This window comes from Orycteropus afer, unplaced genomic scaffold (genome assembly GCF_000298275.1).
Source record: "Orycteropus afer afer isolate SDZICR_OR568_19922 unplaced genomic scaffold, OryAfe1.0 scaffold00087, whole genome shotgun sequence".
In the NCBI taxonomy this organism is placed as follows: Eukaryota; Metazoa; Chordata; class Mammalia; order Tubulidentata; family Orycteropodidae; genus Orycteropus; species Orycteropus afer.
In genome coordinates, this window is record NW_006921674.1 from 2,366,805 (window position 1) to 2,386,366 (window position 19,562).

At 35.9% G+C, this 19,562-nt stretch overlaps 1 protein-coding gene across 1 annotated transcript in view; it reads left to right on the plus strand.

The window, feature by feature from the left end:
• Positions 1-19,562, plus strand: part of UFL1 (UFM1 specific ligase 1) — a 39,666-nt gene that overhangs the window by 19,530 nt on the left and 574 nt on the right. The window contains exons 12-18 of the mRNA XM_007942249.2: positions 5,235-5,357; positions 13,945-14,062; positions 15,877-16,040; positions 16,120-16,250; positions 17,892-17,972; positions 18,305-18,390; positions 19,128-19,308. Coding sequence (XP_007940440.1) covers positions 5,235-5,357; positions 13,945-14,062; positions 15,877-16,040; positions 16,120-16,250; positions 17,892-17,972; positions 18,305-18,390; positions 19,128-19,308 — 884 coding nt within the window. The remainder of the gene's footprint in view (positions 1-5,234; positions 5,358-13,944; positions 14,063-15,876; positions 16,041-16,119; positions 16,251-17,891; positions 17,973-18,304; positions 18,391-19,127; positions 19,309-19,562) is intronic.

The window sequence follows — 19,562 nt, forward strand, 5'->3', positions numbered from 1 at the left end:
TCATGATGTTGCTGATTGGTCTAGTTGAGAAGATTTTTATTTTCTTTATGTTGAGGTGTAATCCATACTGCAGGCTATAGTCTTTGATCTTCATCAGTGAGTGCTTCAAGACTTCGTCACTTTCTGTGAGCAAGGTTGTGTCATCTGCAGGTTGCAGGTTGCAGTCCTGATGCAGCGTTCTGCTTCATGTAGTCCAGCTTCGTTGATTCTTTGGTCAACATGGATTGAATAAGTATGGTGAAAGGATACAACCCAGATGCCCACCTTTCCTCATTTTAAACCATACAATAACCTCTTGTTCCGTTTGAACAGCTGCCTTTTGGTCTATGTACAGATTCCTCATGAACACAATTAAGTGTTCTGGGATTCCCGTTCTTTGCTATTCATAATTTGTATGATTCACACAGTTCAGTGCCCTTGCATAGTCAGTAAGACAGGTAAACATCTTTCTGGAATTCTTTCCTCTCATCCATCTGATATCAGATCTATCTGACATCAGAAATGATATCCCTCATTCTACGCCCTCTTCGGAATATGGCTTGAATTTCTGGCAGTTCCCTGTTGTACTGCTGCAACCATTTTTAATTATCTTCAGTAAAATTTGACTTGCATGTGATATTATATTGTTTGATAATTTCTGATATTCAATTAGATTACCTTTCTTTGAAATGGTCACATATGTGGGTCTCTTGTAGTCAGTTGGCCAGGTAGCTGTCTTCCACATTTCTTGGCATAGCCAACTGAGTGCCTCCATTGGGGCATCTGTTTGTTGAAACATCTCATTGAATATTCTATCAATTTCTGGATTGTTGTTTTTCGCCAGTTCCTTCAGTGCATCTTGGATTTCTTCCTTCAGTACTGACAGTTCTTTATCATATGCTGCCTCTTGAAATGGTTGAATGTAGACCATTTCTTTTTGGTACAGTGACTCTGTGTATTTCTTCCATCTTCTTTTGATGCTTCCTGCATAATTTAGTGTGTTGCCCATAGAATCCTTCAGGATCACAACTTGAGGCTTGAATTTTTTCTTCAGTTTTGTCAGCTTGAGCAATGCTGAGTGTGTTCTCTTCTGATTTTCCAACTCCGGGTCTTTGCACATTTCTTTAGAGTAGTTTATTTTGCCCTCATGAGCAGCCCTTTGAAATCATCTGTCCTGATCTTTTACTTCATCATTTCTTCCATTTGCTTTATCTGCTCTCTTTTCAAGAGCAGTTTTCAGAGTGTGTTCTGACATCCATTTTAGTCTTCTCTTCCTTTACTACCTTTTTAATGATCTTTTGCTTTCTTCATGTATGGTGTCTTTGATGTCATCCTACAACTTATCTAGTCTTCAGTTATTGGTGTTTAGTGCATGAAATCTGTTATTTAGATGGTCTCTAAATTAAAGTGGAATATATTCAAGGTCATATTTTTGTCTTCATGGAGTTGTTTTTAGTTTTCTTCAGCTTCAACTTAAACTTGGCCCCTGATCTTCTTGTGATTGATCATATTAGGATTCTTCACCTTTTTTCACAGATGTAGTTGATTTGATTCCTGTGTATTTTATTTGGCTAGGTCCACATGTGTACCCACTGTCATCAAGTTGATTCCAACTCAAAATAACATCCATTGGGTTTCCAAGGTAAATCTTTATGGAAGTAGATTGCCTCATCATCATCTGTGGAGTGGCTAGTGGATTTGAACCACCAATCTTCTGGTTAATAGTCAAATGCCTTAAGCACTGCGCCAGAGCTCCTTTCCACTTGTATAGTCACTATATCTATTGTTTAAAAAGTATTTGCAACGAATAACTCATTAGTTATGCAGAATTCTGTAATGCGATCTCCAGTGTCATTTCTTTAATCAAGATATGTTTCTTTTTGGTTTCCAACTTTTGTACTCTAATCATCTGTAATTATCAGTATATCATGATTGTATGTTTGGTCCATTTCAGACTATAGAAATTGGTAAAAATCTTCCATTTTTTCATCTTTTTCTTTAGTGGTTGGTGTGTAAATTTGAATAATAGTTATATTAACTGTTCTTCTTTGTGCTGTTATTGCTGTTAGGTGCTGTCAAGTTGGCTCTGACTCATAGTGACCCTGTATACAACCTGTTGCCTCCTGTTCTGTCCTCACAATCCTTGCTATGCTTGCCCCGTGTTGCAGCCACTGTGTCTGCCATATTGTTGAGGATCTTCCCCTGTTTCACTGACCCTCTACTTTACCAAGCATGATATTCTTTGTCTTCCTTGTAGCTGTATGGATATTATCCTATCACTGACAGTATTATATTTCAGGATAGATCTTGACATGTTCTTTTTGATGATGAATGTGATGCCATTCCTTTTAAATTTGTCATTCTTGGCATAGTATACCATATGCTTGCCTGATTCAGAGTGGCTAATACCAGTTGTTGTTGTTGTTGTTATGTGCCGTCGAGTCAGACCCAACTCATAGCGACCCCTCCTTGGGTTTCCGAGGCAGTATCACTATGGAAGTAGATTGCCCAACCTTCCTTCTGAGCTAATACCAGTACATTTCACCTTATTAATGCCTAGGATATTGATCTTTACGCATTCCATTTCATTTTTAACAACTTCCAGTTTTCCTAGATTCATACTCTGTACATCATAAATTTGCCCAACCTTCCTTCTGAGCTAATACCAGTACATATCACCTTATTAATGCCTAGGATATTGATCTTTATGCATTCCATTTCATTTTTAACAACTTCCAGTTTTCCTAGATTCATACTCTGTACATCATATATTCCAATTATTAATAGATGTTTGCAGCTGTTTCTTCTCATTTTGAGTCATGCCACATTAGCACATGAAGGTCCCAGAAGCTGTAATCCAGCCACATTAAGGTCATCTCTATTTGGAGGAGGCAGCTCTTCCCCAGTAGTATTTTGAGTGTCTTCCAATCTGAGGGGCTCATCTTCCAGCACTACACCTGACTGTGTTCGTGCTCTTCATAAAGTTTTCACTGGCTAGAGTTTTTTTTGGAAATGGACCAAACCACATTCTTCTTAGTCTGTCTTGGTTTAGAAACTCCACTGAAATCTGTGCACCATAGGTGACCCTGCAGGTATCTGAAATACCAATGGCATAGCTCCCAGCATCACAGCCACACTCAAACCACCACGGACAAACTGACAAACAAGTGGTGGCCTAGAGCACTAGTTAGTATATTTTAGGAGCTCTATAGATATTTATTCAATTTCTCAACCAAATATTTTCCTTAATATATTCCTTTATTAATTTAGAGTCACTGAAGTTTATTCTAGGTAATACTGGTTAGTAATTGCATTTAAAAAGTAACATGATTTTTTCTATACTTTTTAAAGTAGGAATAATTTCATTTATGTTATATAAAAGTTAAAGAAATTATATACTCATCATTTTCATTAATAAATCTATCTTGAGGTATATTAATTTTTAGGCTCTGTCAATTAATTTCCTTATCTTGGGAGGTTTGCTTCTTTTGCCAGAAACTTTCTAGCCAAACTTTGTATTTTGAAATTCTTCCTTATTCTTCAGGGAAAACAACAGGAAGTAACAAATACTATAATTAAATTATAGTAATACAGCTGTGCACACACATCATATTATTTGAAGATATAAATGCTCCTTGGTAGCATAGTGCCTAAGGCACTTGACTGCTAACCAGAAGGCTGGTGGTTCAAACCCACCAGCCATTCCTGGGAAGGAAGGTTGGGCAATCTACTTCTGTAGTGATACTGCCTTGGAAACCCAAGGCAGGGTCTCTATGACTCAGGTATGACTCAACGGCACATAACAACAACAATAATTAATTGGGTGCATTTGTGTCAGTATAACTCATCTATTTTATTTCTTCTAAAAGTAAGGATTAACTGGCATTTTGTTCTCATGTTATTTGTTATAATAATTACAGTGTGTAGAAAAATGTCAAATATGAAAGTCCTCCCCATAAGGAACTTACTACCAAATCTAAAAGCAAATTCACTTTAGCCTTGTACTTTTGAAAGTAGTATGTTTCCATCATAAAAGGGGAACATAAATTAATAGAATGTTTAAATATAGACTATAATGAAATCTAACAGAATTCTGCTTAGAATTTAGAAAAGTCTCCTAATAACCTAAGCAAATACAATCTTTTGTGAAGAAATATGAGTATTTTTTGATGTTTAATTGTCGTTATTGGATAAGTATCTTATTTTTGTAGAATAGATACTTTAAAGGTCTTTTTTTAAATACAAATGTGTAATACCAGAGAAAATCTAGCAACATTTTAACTTTGTGTTTACAATACTTAAGTTTATTTCATTAACTGTATTTTCCTAGCTTTACTAGGAATATCGATTACAATAGGTAATTGATTCTGATATTTTTCTACTTAATAAATTTAATATTTATTGAGCACTGTTACGTGTCACTGCCCTTGAGTCAGATCTGACTCAGAGCGACCCCTCCTTGGGTTTCCAAGGTAGTATCTCTGTGGAAGTAGATTGCCCAACCTTCCTTTCAAGGAGTGGCTTAGTGGCGTAGTGCCTAAGGCATTTGACAACTAACCAGAAAACTGGTGGTTCAAACCACCAGCCACTCCTCGAAAGGAAGTTTGGACAAGCTACTTCTGTAGTGATACTGCCTCAGAAACCCAAGGAGGGGTCACTATGAGTCAGATCCAACTCGAGGGCAGTGAGTTTGGTTTTCGGTTTGTTATGTGTCAAGCATTGCTTTCACCTCAGGGAAACAAACATGAATGAGACAATCTACTTGCTGTTAAGAAGCTCATATTCTGATTGGGAGGTGGGTGAGACGATATCTCCTGTTAACCTGGATAATCTTTCAAGCTAGAAGGCACAATATCTTATTAAAGGGAAATGTTGATTAGGATGTGATAACAGAGAGAATCAAATGAGGGGACATTTCTTTTGGGAAGGTTGAAGAGGAAGTGAAAGAATAGATTTGACCAAGAAAGGGCCAGACAAAGCTACAGAAAAGAGAAATTAAAGGGTGAATACATTTGGAATAAGTAGTCTAAATAAGTTCCTTAAATTCAACAGATTTCATTTTTATTGTTTTTTTTTTATTAATTCAATTTACTAAATTTTTATTTTAATAGGGAAACACCAAGTTTAAAAAGAAGCTAAAAATTTATTTTGCCTATAATTTTTCTTCTCCAACATTAAATACAATATAGTGTCATTATTTTCTAAAAAAATGGTAGTTTAATTAAATAATACTAACTAATGTAATTTTTCACCAGAGGGCAGTGGAAGTGTGAGAGGAGGAGGTGGAGGCAATGCCAGAGAGTACAAAGTCAGAAAACTTAAGAAGAAAGGAAGAAGAGATGACGATAGTGACGACGAGTCTCAGCCATCTCACCCTGGTTTGTAATTGTCTTTCATTCTTTTTTTATGTGTGTATGATTTTTGTTTAAATGATGTTTTCTTAAGATGCATATGCTTAGATATATGTATGTTTATGCTACATGGTTCCAGTGTGCACTAATTTCAGTTACCATAGTTAAATTAAAATGACACAAGTCCCCCAACAACATAGTTCAAATTTCAGTTGCCAGGGTATATTAAATCTATGAGTAATTGCGTGAAGTACAAACATTACTTCTACTTCAGGCCACAAATCATGACCTAAATAACAGATGTGCATCATGATGAGTGACAACTCTGTCACTTAGTTAAAGTTTGTCGGTGATCCAGTGGTAAACCCATATAGCATTTTGCAAAAGTGGAGAATCAAATGAGGGAGTTGGCCAACAAACAAGAAATGGCAGTAAAGAAATGAAAAGTGATAATGCTGGAAATAAAATTTGAATCAAATGTAAATGGACTTATAGAAGAAGTAACTGACTGGGAATGTTGGCACTGTGTGCGGTTCAAGAGACTCTAGATATGCAACCCAAGGAACATAGTGAAGGCAAACTTAGCAGCATAAACGAGGAAAGTGATGGTGACCAAAAGGATGGAGATATTCCAGAGCAAGTGAATCCGGCAAAAAGCTTCACATTAAGGGGCCTTCTGGCACTATTTCACGACATCAGAAGGGCAGAGGAAACCGATTCAAATCATAAAGGAGAATGACAATTTGCGAAGCATAGAAAAGATCCTTGTGTCATATTGTAAGTTAAACGATGAGAAAAAGGTGGCAAGCACTATTCCAATTATTTTTGGTAAGTTTTTTAAAAAGAAATAAAATACTTTAATTCTCATGGTTTCTAAAATTATAAATTACAGTGTACTAAATTATAAATTATTATTTTTTCATTTCCTTATGCATTTTAAGGAGCTCTAGTGCTGTAGTTCATGGTTAAGGCATTTAGCTGCTAAGCAGAATGTCACTGGTTCAAACTCACCAGCTGCTCTGCAGAAGAAAGATGAGGGAGTCTGCTTCTGTAAATATTTACAGCTTTAAAAACCCAGGGAGGGTTGCTATGAATCGACTCAGTGGCAGTGAGGTGGTTTTTATTTATTTATTTATTTTGTATACTTTTTGCAAACAGTAGGAAAGGTTTTAATGTTTTCACAAAAAGTTTCTAAAAGTGCCAGAACAATCATAATTTTTCCCATTGATTATGAAGAACCTGAACTTTGCACAGTTTCAGCTTGCATGGACATTTTCATGGTCCCTCACCTATGAAAACTAAATTTCTGCAAATTTAAAGAAGAAACATTGATTTCATGCATGTTTAATTTTTATGGTAACCCTTAACTGGTTGGTTGCTCATATCTAATTGGGAGAGTTAATTATGTGAACCTTTCTTTTGCTAGACTTTATTAGTGTTTGGTTACATTAAGTGTGAGAGAGATCTTATTTTGTTTTTCTAAATAAAATTATGATCTTTTTCTTTAAAAAAATTTTAACCTAATGAAACCAGGAGGAAACCCCCCGACCCAATTCCTAGCAAAAAGGAAAAATAAAAAACTACAAATGTGATGATGGATTGAGATTTATTTTTTACCACTTCCAAGGAGTTCATACAGACTGCAGCTGGGAAGTGCATACGTGGTATGCCATGGATTCCATGGATTCAGCTGTTACCGTGCTACTACTTTTAAGAGCACAATTACTTTAATCTGTCTTAAAATAGGTAAAAACAGCTACTGTTCTTATATATAAAACAAAATTAAAGCAAAAGAATCTTTATAGAAACTACTAACTCTACCCCCCTTAAGTAGGAATAAGACTATTGTTTATGAGTTTTGAGGGAGCTCTAGTGACACTGTGGTTAAACCATTGGGCTGCTAACTAAAAAGTTGGCACTTCAAACCTAACAGCTGCTCCAAGGGAGAAAGATGAGACAGCCTGCTTTCATAAAAATTACATCCTTAGCAACCATATAGGCAGTTCTGCCGTGTCCTTTGGGGTCACTATGAGTCAGAATGTTGTCCTTTGCCCTTCTGAGTCGATGGAAGTGAGTTTGGTTTTGGTATGTGGGTTTTAATTTTTTACTGATATATGAATGTCCCTGTTTCCCATATGCACTAGGGATGAGGTGAAAGGACGTGATAAAATAGCTCTCTAATGTCTCTAAATAATTGTTAAATGAGGCATATCATAAACAACTTTTGTGCATAGATTATAGAGAGGGTCTATAAACATAGTAAAACCATTCTACCTAAGAAATGTAATTTTTCAATGCTGTTGAAAAGAGTGTTGTAATCTCTGAAATGGGGGAAGGAATTGAGTTCTCAACTAAAATATAAGATCACCTCAATGTGAAGATTTACTGGAAAGAAATACAATTTAATGACTTCTAAAATGCATGTAGGAAGCAAACATGGAAATCATAGAATATTGGTTGAAAGATCAGCAATGAAGGGCACAACGAAGAAACAAAGGGTAGTATCTGTCTCCTGTTCTAAAGTTGTGATCTTAACTTTTACATCTTCATGCATAGTGAAATTGATATCTGAGCTATTTTATTTTTATTTCTAAGGTTTATCTTTTAGGATCAGTAACTTAATTTAGCTGGAAATAATTTTATGTTTTCCAATCTTTAGTGCAAATATTGTTAGCTTTATCTGCAACCCACACTTTTCCAGGTAAGCAGGTAGGCACATCATTTCCAAAATTAATGATTATTACCATGACAGCATATTTTCTTTGGTATTGAATTATTTTTCTAAAAGGAAAAATTATGACATGGGAAGAAAATAATAAATCTCAGGGTAACCTCAAAAAACATGATAAACATTCTCATCAAAATAAAAAAAGGACAAGCACAAATATTTAGCTAATACTAAAACAATAGCAATGAAGATTATAACACAATTCATAAAACACAATGAACTCAGCACACAAAATTATATGGACCAAAGAAATCAGAATCACTGTGAAAAAACATAACAAAATGATGTAAATAAATTCATACTTGTCAATAATTACAGTGAATGTCAATGGGTTAGGTGCATCACTCAAGAGATGTAGAGTTGCATACTAGATAAGAAAACAGCCATCCATTTGCTGTCTACAGGAGACTCACCTTAGACACAAAGACAAAAATAGACTAAAAATCAAAGGTTGAAAAGAGATATGCCAAGCAAATGGCAACCAAAAAAGGGCAGAAGTGGCAATATTAATTTCTGATGAAATAGACTTTAAGACAAAAATGACTTAACAGACAAAGAAGGACATTATGTAATGGCTAAAAGATCAATTGAACAGGAGGACATAACCATAATAAATATCTATGCACCCAATGAAAGATCCCTAAAATACATAAAGCAGAGTTTAACAGAATTGAAAAGACAAATAGATGACTCCACAGTAATAGTAAAAGAATTTATACACTACTTTCAATAAGAGAGAAAAACTGGAAGGAAACTCAACAAAAATGCAGAACTAAACAATACGATCAACCAACTTGACCTTATAGATAACTACAGAGCACTCCACCCAACAAGAGCAAAATACACATTCTTTACCAGCACACATGGAACATTCTCCAGAATTGACCGTGTGTTAGGCCACAAAGCAAACTTCAGTAAACTTCAAAACTGAAATACTGCAAAGCATTTTCTCAGATCACAATATTGTAAAATTAGAAATCGACCCTAGGAAGACCAACAGAAAAAGAGCAAACGTGGAAACTGAATAACACCCTCCTTAAAAATGACTAGGTAATAGAATAAATAAAAAATGAAAATTAAAAAATTTCTTGAATCAAACAAGAATGAGAACACACCATACCAAAGTCAGAGACACAGCAAAAGCAGTGATCAGAGAGCAATTTATAGCAATAGATGCATGCATCAAAAAGAAGAAAGAGCCAAAATCAAGACCTTAACTCAACATCTCCAGTGATTAGAAAAAAGACCACCAAAAAAAGCTTACAGTCACCAGAAGAAAAGAAATAATAAAGATTTGAGCAGAAATAAATGAAACAGAAAATAGAAAGATGATAGAAAAAATTCTACCAATTATTCATGAAAGAGTTGATACCAATCCTATTCAAACTATTCCAGAACATAGGAAAGGATAGAACCCCCCAAATATATTTTATGAAGCAAGCATAACCCTGATACCAAAACTAGGCAAAGATACCATAGAAAGGACAACTACAGATCAATATCCCTCATGAATACAGATGTAAAAAAAAAGTCAATAAAATCCTAGCCAGTAGACTCCAACAACATATCAAAAAAATATGTCATGACCAAGTGGGATTCATACAAGGTATACCGTAAGCATGGTTCAGCATTAGAAAAACAAATAATGTAATCCATCACTTATGTAAAATAAAGGAAAAGAATCACATGATCATATCAATAGATGAAGAAAAGGCATTTGATAAAATCCAACACCCATTCCTGATCAAAACTCTCAGCAAAATAGTAATAGAAGGGAAATTCCTTAACATAAGAAAGGGCATATATGCAAAACCAATAGCGAACCTTATTCTCAATGGTGAGAGACTGACACCATTCCCCTTGTGAACATGAACAAGACAAGGAAGCCCTCTATCTCCACTTCTATTCAACATTGTATTGGAAGTCCTAGCCAGGGCATTAGGCAGGAAAGGAAAATGAAAGGCATCCATATTGGTAAGGAAGAAGTAAAACTATTGCTTTTGCAGATGATATGATCCTATACATAGAAAACCCAAAAGACTCAGCAAGAAAATTACTGGATCTTATTGAAAGATTTATCATAGTTGCAGGATACAAGATCAACATAAAAAAAATCAGTTAGATTCCCCTACACCAGCAAAGAGGTATCTGTAAAGGAAATAAGGAAATCAGTACCATTTACAGCAGCTACAAAAAAGGTAAGATACTTGGGTATAAATCTTATCAGGAACACAAAAGACCTATACAAAGAAAACTGCAAAACACTACTTCAGAAAACTATAAGGGATCTACACAAATAGAAGAACATATCATGGTCGTGGATAGGAAAGTTGAACATTGTGAAAATGTCAGTAGTACCCAAAGCAGTCTATACATTGAATGCAATCCCAATCCAGATTCCATCAACATTCTTCAGAAATGGAAAAACCAATCACTAATTTCATATGGAAATGAAAGAGACCTCAAATAAGCTAAGCTCTACAGAATAAGAAGAAGAAAGTAGGAGGTCTCACACTCCCAGATCTCAAAATCTACTACACAGCCACAGTTGTCAAAACAGCCTGGTATTGGTACAACAGACAAATAGACCAGTGGAACAGAACTGAGAACCCAGAAATCAACCCATCGACCTTTGGTCAGCTGATCTTTGACAGAGAGCCGAAATCCATTCAATGGGGAAGAGATAGTTTCTTTCACAAATGGTGCTGGAAAAACTGGATATCCATTTGCAGAAAAATGAAACAAGCTCTATACCTTACACCATAAACAAAATCTAACTCCAGATGGATCAGAGACTTAAATGTGAAACCTAAAAGTTCATCAAAGAAAAAATAGGGCAAACTTAGGGGTCCTAATTTATGGTATAAAATAGACTATTAAGCATAACCCAAGATGCACAAACAGCAGAAGAGAAACTGGATGATTGGAACCTTCTAAAAATTAGATTGTTATGTCCATCAAAAGAGTTCTTCAAAAGAGTAAAATGAACCTACAGAATGGGAAAAAAATATTCAGCGATGACATATTGGACAAAGGACTTACCTCTAAGATTTATAGAAAACTCCAACACCTCAACATCAAAAGGAGAGTCCACTTAAAAAATGGGCAGAAGATAGACACTTCACCAAAGAAGATATTCAGGCAGCTAACAAACACATGAAGAAATGTTTGTGAACATTAGCCATTAGAGAGATGCAAATCAAAATAACCATGAGATTACCATCTTACCCTGGCATTACTAGCAAAGTTCAACAAGACAGAAAATAACAAATGCTGTCAAGGATGTGGAGAGATTGGGACTCATACACTGCTAGAGGGACTGTAAAATTTTACATCCACTGTGGAAATCAGTATGGCAATTCCTTAAAAAGTTGGAAATAGAAATCCCATTTGATCCAGCAATCTCATTACTAGGTATATATCCTGAAGAAGTGATGAGACAGGACACAAACAGATATATGTGTGCCTATATTCATCACAGCACTATTCACAATAGCAAAGAGATGCAAACAACCTAAATGCCCATCAGCTGAGGAATGGATAAACAAACTGTGGTACATATACACAGTGGAATGAATTCTATGGATCCCTAAAGAATAATGTAGAATCTGCAAAACACTGCATAACATGGATGGACTTGAAGGACACTATGCTGAGTGAAGTAAGTCAATTACAGAAGGACAAATACTCTATTACTCTGCTATTGTAAAAAGTCAAGGAAAGTTTGGTTTGGTTACCTAGTGCTGCTCTGAAGGGAATATACCACAAATGAGATGACTCGAACAAATGGGTTTATTCTCTCTCAGTTTTGGAGGCTAGAAGTCCGAGTCCAAAGTGCCAGGCTCTAGGGGGTTAGGTGAAATCCCCTTGACCTTGGGCTGCAGCTCTGCCTCTTGCTTCTGGCCCACTGAAGCTGGAGGCTTTCTTCACTCAGGGAGCTGCTGGCTGACAAACCCAAGGTCAACAAGTAAAAAGGCACACTCCTGATATTACCAAACCACACAGCAGGCCATTAATTTAAGTCTATTGAAAGTCCTGTGATTGGTAGAGCATTCAGCTCTGACTGAAGACTTGCTATACGTGGGGTCCAAGGGTGCCAGAAACTATAGACCATTCCGAAAGCTTCTTATATATGGGAAGCAGACCACATCCCTAAAGCACCTACTCACCTGTGCACCATGAGGTGATTGCCAGTCTCATCATGGGGAGTAACTACCACCAGCTGCCCAGCCACTCAACCAGGCCCAGCCAAGTTGCATCCACCAGCCACTCCTCGGAAGGAAGGTTGGGCAATCCTACTTCTGTAGTGATACTGCCTTGGAAACCCAAGGAGGGGTCGCTATGAGTCGGGGCCGACTCGACGGCACATAACAACAACAACAACAAACAAAGGTTTATACATAGAAAGAAGTTTCTTTGTTGGTTAAAGGGAGGGGAGGGGAGGGAAAATTTCTAGATAGGTTGGAAAAAAAAGATACATGTGTGTGTATGGATATATATATAGACTTCTAGTGGCATAGTGTCTAAGACATTTGACTGCTAACCACAAGGCTGGCAGTTCAAACCCACCAGCCAATCCTTGAAAGGAAGATTGGGCAATCTACTTCTGTAGAGATACCACCTCGGAAACCCAAGGAGGGATAGACTGTGAATGGGAACCGACTCGACAGCAGTGAGATTTTTCATACACACACACACACACACACACACATATTTATTCATATATATACCAAAGGTTGGAAGACCAAAGAAGAGTTGATGCTTTTGAGTTGTGTTATTGGAGAAGAATGCTGAGAGTTCCATGGACTGCTAAAAGGACTAACAAATCTGTCCTGGAAGAAGTGCAGCCAGAATGCTCCTTGGAAATGAGAATGGCCATACTTCGTCTCACCTACTTTGGTCATGTTGTCAGAAGGAACCATTCCCTGGAGGAAGGATATCATGTTTGGTAAAGTGGAGGGTCGACAAAGAAGGGGAAGGCCCTCAACGCAATGGATAGACACAGTGGCTGCAACGATGGTCTCAGGTATAGCAAGGACTGTGAAGCTGGCACAGAACCAGGCGGTGTTTCATTCTGCTGTGCATAGGGTCTCTATGAGTCGGAGACGACTTGATGGCACCTAACAACAACAACATATACTAAAGATTATTAGTAGTTACCAGAGGGAGGGGGAGGGAGAAGCTTTTGTTTGGGGGTCATTGAGTTTATGCTGATAGGCGGTGTAATGTTTTGGAAAAGGATAACAATAATGGTGGCACACATAAAAAATGTCATTATTGTCCCTGAGCTGGAAATGTGGAAGTTGCTGTGTTGACAGATGTCTTGTGTATGTTTTCACCACAATAAAAGTTTAAAAAAAAAAAAGCAAAAATAGAGTGTTAAATTGTGAGATTTTTTCAGCTGTGCCTTTCCAAAAAGACAAGATTTAACTTAAACTGAGTTTTGGTTCACATGACTACAATGACCATTCCTGAAGATCTTATGTAAATTGCAAGGCTGATTTGATTTTTAATTTTCATTTTTACAAAGAAGAAAAGTCTGCCTAGTAGCTATTGTTTAAGAGGAATTATTCTTTTCTAAAAGATTTCTAACTATTTCTATCATTCAAGAAAGGAGGGAAAAAACACATTTTTTATTATTTTCTGATTGACTCATAGAAAACAGTCATTTTTAAGTGAAGTTGGAAAATTATCACTCAAAAGAAATGTCACTGTATTGTCTAAAATTCTTTTATTACTGTTCGGCACTGGCATTTCTGTTGATAAAAAAATTAACATCAGAATGTTTATGGTAGTCATTGAATGAAATTCTATCAAGTTAAAAATGTTATTGGGACCTTATTTGGTTTTTTGTTTGTTTCCCATTGCTAATGTCTTGTATTATAGGAAAGAAGAAGCCAGAGATCACTTTCCTGTTCCAGGATGAAGTTGAAGATTTTTTAAGAAAACACATACAAGATGCCCCGGAAGAGTTTATTTCTGAACTTGCCGAATACTTAATAAAGCAAGTATAACAATATTGTATTTTTTCTATCTTTTGGTACAGAATCAGAGGTTTATTAGATATAATTTCCACCAAGATCATAGAAAATATTTATTTTAGATGTTTTCAAAGTTTAGAATTTAATACCAAAAAACCCGCTGCAATTGAATCTGACTCATAGTGACCCTATCGGCACTGCCCCATAGAGTTTTCAAGACTGTCAGTCTTTATGGAAGCAGACTGCCTCTTTTTTCTCCTGTGCGGTGGCTGGTGGGTTCCAGTTGCCAGTCTTTTGGTAGTAGCCAAATGCTTTAATCACTGCACCACCAGAGTTCCTTAGAATTTAATCTGTTGTTGTTGTTATGTGCCATCGAGTCAGACCCGACTCATATAGCCATCAAAATTCCAGAGTTTGTTTATCTACACAGACATTTCAAACATTTGTTAATCGCTTGGTTTGGAGAAGACAGTATGGGAAATAAATGATAAGAACATAAAAGTGTTCTTGTTACTGATTTTCCAGTCAAGGAGAAAAATGCCAGCACTGATCACTAACTCATCTAATATAGCATAAAAAACAAAATTTATAGAAGAAAGAAAAGACCATGTTCTATCTTGATTTGACAGGGTAAACAGATTTTACTTTTGTGTTATTGTCAGATTCTATCAAGTGACTTTAGACTCGTAACCTCATATGACAGAGGAAAACTGCCCCGTGATGTGTTCTTGGAGACAGTCTTTAGGGAAGAAGGATACCAAGTCTTCATCCCCAGACTGCCAGCCTTTCCATTAACAGCAAAATGCTTAGCTGTTTATGCCACCAGGGATCATTGTTTTCACTTTAAGGGAGAAAATAAATTAACAAACTGACCTCAAAGAAAATGCATTTATATTTTACTACTTTGTAAATGTACCAAACACATTTATTTTATGACAAAAGAAAAGGAAATTCTGTTAACTTAGCTGTTCACTAACTGGTCTTCCCTCAAGTTAGTCATAATAAGTAAGCTTCTATAAATGCATTTCAGGAACTTGTGTAATTAACTTTTAGTATTTAGGAAAACAGCATTTGTAGTGGTTTTTTTTTGTTTTGTTTTGTTTTAAAATTTAACATTATTTGTGCATGTACACATTACAGAACCTTATTTTTCATATGTGAAAAAAAATGAAAGTTACTAGTAATTTTTTTAAAATATACATTATTTCTTACTACTTTAAAAATTGAGAAATAGCTTAAGTTATAATTTCTAATGGTAGACAGATTTATAGTATACTATAATTGACTCCAGTATTTATAATGTACTATAATTGAGTCCAAAAAGGAGCTCTGGTGGCTTAGTGCCTAAGGCATTTGACTGCTAGTCAGAAGGTTGGCAGTTCAAACCCACCAGCCACTCCTCAGAAGGAAGATGGGGCAATCTACTTCTGTAAAATGTACTGCCTTGGAAACCCAATGGGAGTCACTATGAGTTGGCATTGACTCGATGGCAGTCAGTTGAGTTACAACTGAGTCCAGTTGACTCAATGGCATGGGTTTAGTTTTTGGTTTTAGTTTTCTCCAGATACCTTTAAAAACCTGTTTTGAGGTGTAGAATTTTTGTTCCTGTTTTCGTTAAAGCATTAACTTTATACGTGGTTTAAAAACTGAGTGAAATTGCCTACTATTTATGTTATAAATCTTGGCATTAAGGGAGTAATTCTTCATGAACTATTTTCTAAATTAATCTTATTTGTTTAAAAAAGTAGAGCTCTTAAACCTTATTTTCATAGAAAAAATTCTTATTGACATAAATCCCATCTAATAAACTAAATATGTATATATATCTTGCACACAGACCTCTTAATAAAAACTATCTCGAGGTGGTACGTTCAGTATTCTTGTCTTCCACTACTGCTACGGGACCTGGCAGAAAACGCACAGTCAAGGACTTGCAAGAAGAAGTTTCAAACCTATACAATAATATTAGATTATTTGAAAAAGGGACAAAATTTTTTGCAGGTATACTTAACACTGTTTTTTCATTGATTTTCATAATGTTCTTGGAGTTTATTTTTAATAAAGTGCCTTTATTTTGCAGACGATATACAGGCTACTCTTACCAAGCACTTGCTGAAGACAGTGTGCACTGATCTCACGAACCTCATTTTCAACTTCTTAGCTTCGGATTTAATGATGGCCATAGATGATCCTGCAGCCATTACAAGTGAAGTATGTTCATGACTTTCTTGTCACTTTTGATGTGTTTTATTTGAAACTTGACCATGTTTTATTTTTCTCATATTTGAAATAAGACAAAAAGAAAATGATCAATTTTTAGGGAAAAAAGTCTAAATGAATTTTAGTTTTCTTTTAGTACAATGTATATACAGGTTTGGTATGTAACCAAATATACTAAGTGAAATTGGTAATATAACCAGTTTATTAAAATGATACTAATGACTTGGGAATTAACAGTTTTATTTTTTCCTAATAATGTTATATCCCATCCTTTTTTCTTGCTGAATGTTCCCTTAACATTTTAGCCAGATTCTGTATCTTTGCAGTCAATATCATGTAGTAATACCATCTCATTTTTAATATTTAGATGAATTCCAGTTCATTCTTTTAAATTCTAACCAGAAAGTGAATTCAGAGTTCATCTCTTCCATTTTGCAGTGTAACTAGAACTACTGCTTTGGGTTGCTTAAAGGGGAGAAGGTGTGATCTGGCTCTAAGATGATGATAATGACGCCTTCTGCACTTGCTCATTAATCTCCTAGTTCCTCTTAAGGTTAGGGATATTAAAAAATGAGGCAATATCTTCATGTAACTGGCTGGATGTCATTGCTCTTGATCCTAGGTCAAGTCAGGTAAGTTTAACGTGTGTGGCCTCTGCAGATGTGATGTTTACCACCTAAATGGTATAGTTGTTTTCTTGGAATATTGTTTAGTTTTACATGACTGTCTTAGTTAAAAGGCCTACCCTTCAATCCTCTAGCCAGAGATACAGTTATTTCTCACTCCTGTGCCAGCAAAGTACTGGGCCCTTTTTCTGTCTAGCTTGAACAGTGACTCCATAACTACTGGAACATTTCCATGACTCCTGCCTCCATGCCAGCCTCTCGTACAGGAAATACATGAAGTCCTGTTCCATGTTCTTTTAGGACCACAGAATTTACATTGAACGGGGAAAGATAGGCAGTATATACACCCCCTCCCATCTTCCCAGACAAGCTACACCCTTAGGGCCTATTGGCCAAGCCATTTCAGCAGCCTCTTCAGAAATTTTCTACTAGAAGCAGCTATCATGCTGTGGTGAAGAGTGTCACCAAACTTCAGGGAACACATGTATATGGAAAAGGGTGCTACAAAGGTTCCACACAGCATACAGTATAATAAGCATCCAGCCATGAAACAAGAACCCAGTGTCTCCATATTATAGGTGTCCCTGATCTTTTTGTCTGATACCATGGAGAGAAAACACTCTTTTCTCCCAAACCCTGTGGAAGAGAGAGGGCATAGCCTTTTACCCCAAATACTGTCCTTCCCAGAAGGTCAGTGGCTCTCTTTCATAGTCTTCATCTTACATTGATAGAGCAGGAGGGAAGAGTAGTGCTGGATCTGGCTTCTGTGCTGACTGGTTATTTGCTATCTCTCTGATCTTATGTTTCTGATGTATTTTGTCTGTAGAAATATATTTTTAGCCTATTTTTGTTCTTAGTTTGAGATGTCAAATCCAAGAACAAGGATAAACTCCACACAGCATTCTGTCACAGTAATAAATATGATTTTTTTTTTTTTTTGCTTCATCTTGTATCCATTGCATGTCAAACACACAATACCAAAAAAAAAAAAAATTTCCTCCTACAGATAAGAAAAAAGATTTTAAGTAAATTATCAGAAGAAACCAAAGTAGCTCTCACAAAACTCCATAACTCTCTGAATGAAAAGGTAAGTAAATTTTGATTCTGTTTAGATTACAGAGCTAGAGTCTTCAAGTAGATTTCATTAGAATGATTTTAAATCAAATCTAAAAGTAGTATTCCACATTTAGATAACTATTGGGGAGAAAATTGGGGAGACCAAGCTGGGCACATTACCCTCGTTATTCTTAAATCATGAGATCTGATTTAATGGCAAAGTGACCTTTTTAAGAAAAAAAAAATCTAGGGAGTTAAAACACACACAGATACACAGAAACAATCAAAAACAACATTAAATGGCTGTGTTTCTTAGGCAATAATATAAAAACATTAAATTATGTTGTTAAATACCTTTTTCAGAGCATAGAAGACTTTCTTTCTTGTCTGGATTCAGCAGCAGAAGCTTGTGATATTATGGTGAAAAGAGGAGACAAAAAAAGAGAAAGGTAACATTGAATTTAATCTGTTATTGTTATTGAATTTGTTCTTACTCATGGAGACCCCAAGTGTGAAAGGTAGAACTACTCCATAGGTTTTTTAAGGCTGTGACATTTCAGTAGCAGATTACCAAGCCTGTCTTCAAGACATTTCTAAGTGGGTTCTAACTGCCAGTGTTTGAGCTAATAGTTCAGTGCTTAACTCTTTGCTACCCAAGGACTCCTGCATTAATCTGTATTATTAATAAATTCATAAATGTGTGTCATTTTGTAAATGGAATTTGAAGTGGACTGAGTTTTACATACAGAACAGTTATATCCAATTGGCTGTAGACTTTCAAGTTATATTTAAAGTTTGAATACACACAGTTATCCTCTCTGACCCATCTTGTTAAGGGATCAGAATTCCTTAATCCCATAGTTAATTAAGTCCACAAACTTTTCATTGACTTTGGGGCCGTCTTTATCATGAGACCTTATGTAATGTTTTTGAGCCCCAGTGATTCAAAACACAAAGTGTACTTTGAGTAACATTGCTCTGCAGCTTTATCTATTATTTTCTAGCAAACTAACATGACCATGAAGTTTTAGGTTATGTGTGTGTGTATCCCATATTTAAAATAACCCTGAAATTCTTTATGGAAGTAGGTTATTATGGTAAAGAAACTAAAGAATACAGAGGAAAAAATTGAAATTGTTGAGAACTTGTTCAGTATAATGTTGCATTTCTGTGTTTTTTTTTTTAGACAGATACTGTTCCAACATCGGCAAGCACTGGTGGAACAGCTCAAAGTTACAGAAGACCCTGCTCTAATTCTGCACCTCACATCAGTCCTTTTATTTCAGTTCCTAACTCACAGCATGCTGCATGCACCAGGACGCTGCGTTCCACAGATCATTGCTTATCTTAGCAATAAAATTCCAGAGGTATTGCATTGTCAGTACACTTGGAACTTTTAAAGCTTTTAGCTGAATATTTTGTGTGGATAGATGTGAATCATTGTGAATACTCCACTCTGAGATTGCCAACAGTGAATCAGGGGATTGATTTTGAAACCTCAACATAACTCAAGAATCTTTTAGATCCTGTAAGATATATTGTAAAGAATATTCTGAAATTGGGAATCAAGTGTTGGAAAAGACCCAAGGATGTCAGATTTTCCATTTATCTCATTAGCCTG